At 29.1% G+C, this 3,214-nt stretch overlaps 1 protein-coding gene across 1 annotated transcript; it reads left to right on the top strand.

Annotated features, from left to right (window-relative positions):
• LOC109328884 (glucuronoxylan 4-O-methyltransferase 1-like) lies at positions 1,893–2,815 on the top strand. Its single transcript, XM_019562517.1, has one exon. The coding sequence runs from the start codon at positions 1,937–1,939 to the stop codon at positions 2,753–2,755; it is 819 nt and encodes a 272-aa protein (XP_019418062.1). The 5' UTR covers positions 1,893–1,936; the 3' UTR covers positions 2,756–2,815.

The raw sequence follows: 3,214 nt of genomic DNA, 5'->3' as shown, positions 1-3,214 counted from the left end.
TTTTATGACAATATTATTGTGATTTATATTGAAAAGAAAATAATTGAAATTATTATCTCTGGTTCAATCATCAATGAGTTTAAGATTTTAAAAGAATGAAAAGTGACATTTTAAATGAATATGCATTACTTTTAAGCATCATTACTTGTTAAAATGTTATTTAGAATTAATATGTTATTTTGAAATTTTATAATAATTATATATATTTATTTATGTTTTATTGTTATTTGATTAATTTTAACTATAAATTGTAATTAAATATTATTTTTGCTTTTAAATTTTATTTGAAGATCTTAGAGTCACGAGTTCTCAGGGAGAGAGGGAAAAAAATACTAAACTCGTATATGGGAGACATGAATTGCTGAAAAGCTACACCGCCCTATTAATTCTTCGAATGTTGGACCATTTGGGTAATTTTAAAGTCAACCAACCCCAGTTTGATACATTTTCTCCTTATTATCCAATCACAATTTTATAAAAAAAATTAATAGGAGATGTGGATTAAAAATTAATAGTAGATTAATAGGAGATGTGGATTAAAAAGTTAACAGGAGATGTGCATTACAAATTAAGAGAACCAATGAATCTTATTAGAAATTATATATAAAAGTAAAATTAATTTAGAAAGTTGTTAAGATTTGAAAATTCAAGAATTCAAAATGCAGTAGATATAATTTATAATTATTTATGAAATTATCTTCAAATTGATTAATGAAAATTTTCAAATATATAGTAATTAATGATGAAAGGAAAATATGTTCTCATAAGAAAAAAAATAATTAATACTATGTAGAATCAAGTTAGTATATTAATATTATTTAAAAGCTAGTATTTGTATAATATAATGACTCAAGTGTGAATTTTGTATAAGAATTGTGACAAAAATAAATTTGGGCCTTAAAAAATTAATGAATGGTTAAGATTAAAAGTTAGTTATTACTTATATGATAGTCACGTGTATGTATTTTTAATCTTCATCATTCAAATAATACCCAGTAAATCATATTAATTGTTCTCATTTATCAAAATAGCACATTGTTGTCACATGAGTCGCTCACCATATATATATACATCAAGTGAGAACAATTCTAATATAATAATTGCGAGGATCATAAATCTGGATCTTACAACCAATCATGAAGGATTATGATTAAAAATTAGTTATTGATCACATGATAGTCGTCTACAAAAATTACGTTCCAGTTTTGTGCAAGGAGAAAATTAAATCCATATGCAAGAGTTGGCCAAATTATTCATGAATATTCCTTGTTGAACAATCTTGGCTAGTCTGGATTTTTTTGGAGGATACAAGTGATCACCAAATTAACAATTAATTAATAAACATGATTTGCTACTTTAATTAATAATTAATTTAATAATTACTTTTATGGCAACAAAAAATAAATAGTCAATCTAATTCTCACTTTTACATGATGGATGCCTTTAACTTCTATCAACAATGCATTAGTTTAGTGATGTAAGACCATATTAGATTCGTAAAAAAATTAAAAGATCATCGAATATTCAATTCCTGGAAATAATACTTATTGAGATGGGCAGTTGCACAACCCAAAATAGATTACTTCCTTAATCATAAGATAGGAAGAGATTCATTTACTAAAATAAAAAAACACTACATTTCTTATGAGAAGATCAATATTTGTTGTCGCTCCCATAAATTATTCTCCATCTACCAATTATATAGAGCCGGGTGCACAATTAGTCAAATAAAACTGATGAATAAACATCACTTCCCGTGTAGGACTATCTAAATAATTCAAAAATAAATAAAATTTTGGATTCATTTGGGAAATGTGTGAGCATCTTTACTGGAATTTCCAGATATAAACTCAAAACTAATATGTTTATCAATGTCCTCCTTCCCTCTTTTCCCATCATTCTCTAGAGAAAGAAAACCAATAGATACCCATAAACCATGAGATCTCAAACCCAATTCACAAGCACTTTTAATGTAGCCCTTCTCTCTCTTGTGTTTCTCTTCATGTTCATATTTCTATGCCAACCAACTATATTATCATTTTCTCAACAACAAACTTCACAGCCACAAACAACATTCACCAAAGCCACTCCATCTTTATCCAATGCCCTAATCCATTATGCTACCACCAACATTACCCCTCAACAGACACTACATGAGATCTCATTATCAGCAAGGGTTTTAGAACAGAAATCACCATGCAACTTCTTGGTCTTTGGGCTTGGTTATGATAGCCTCATGTGGACTTCACTCAACTATGGTGGCCGTACGATTTTCCTTGAGGAAGACAAGTCTTGGATTGAGAAAATCCAACACAAGTTTCCTGCTTTGGAATCTTACCATGTGGTGTATGATACCAAGCTTCACCAAGCTGATGAGCTAATGAAGAATGCAATGGGAGATGAGGAATGCAAAAAGGTTACAGATCCAAGATATTCCATGTGCCAATTATCACACAAAGGGTTCCCAAGTGAAGTGTATGATATAGAATGGGATGTGATAATGGTTGATGCACCCAGAGGCTACTTTGATGAAGCACCAGGGAGGATGAGTGCAATTTACACAGCTGGGTTGATTGCTAGGAATAGGAAAGATGGTGAAACTGATGTGTTTGTGCATGATGTGGATAGGAAGGTGGAAGATAAGTTCTCAAAAGCTTTTCTTTGTGAAAGCTATTTGAGGGAACAAGAAGGGAGGATAAGGCATTTTACCATTCCAAGTCATAGGTCTCCTTTGGGTAAACCCTTTTGCCCATGAGTTAGACAAACATACTTCCTTGCCTATGTGGGTTGTTTGGTAGTCGAGTTTTGGGGAATAATAAAAAGAAAGAGATGTTTGAGAGTCATAAATTACATTTTTGATATAATTCAAAAGTCTTTTTTTTTTTTTTTTCTAAAATTCAATTCACAAATAGACTATAAGTCAACAATTATGTTATGTTAAGTTTTTAATAAGATTAGTTGTATTCCAACTTTTCACATTATTTTCTTATAACATAGTTTTTAAAGGAGAGCTCACATTTTTTTATATGTTAAAAGAATGTTGTATATGTGTTTCAAAAAGTGTGGGGAGAAACTAAATTTAATTAAAATTTATATTCAAAGCTTATCCATTAGCAATAAAAAACATAATTACAATAAAGTTTCCAAAAAATATATTAATTTGGAATATTAATGAGTGAGTTAGTGGTTAGTCTATAAATAACTTTTATATATA

Source organism: Lupinus angustifolius, chromosome LG02, assembly GCF_001865875.1.
Source record: "Lupinus angustifolius cultivar Tanjil chromosome LG02, LupAngTanjil_v1.0, whole genome shotgun sequence".
In the NCBI taxonomy this organism is placed as follows: domain Eukaryota; kingdom Viridiplantae; phylum Streptophyta; class Magnoliopsida; order Fabales; family Fabaceae; genus Lupinus; species Lupinus angustifolius.
The sequence above is the reverse complement of the archived record's forward strand: the minus strand, read 5'-3'. Positions and strand labels throughout refer to the sequence as shown.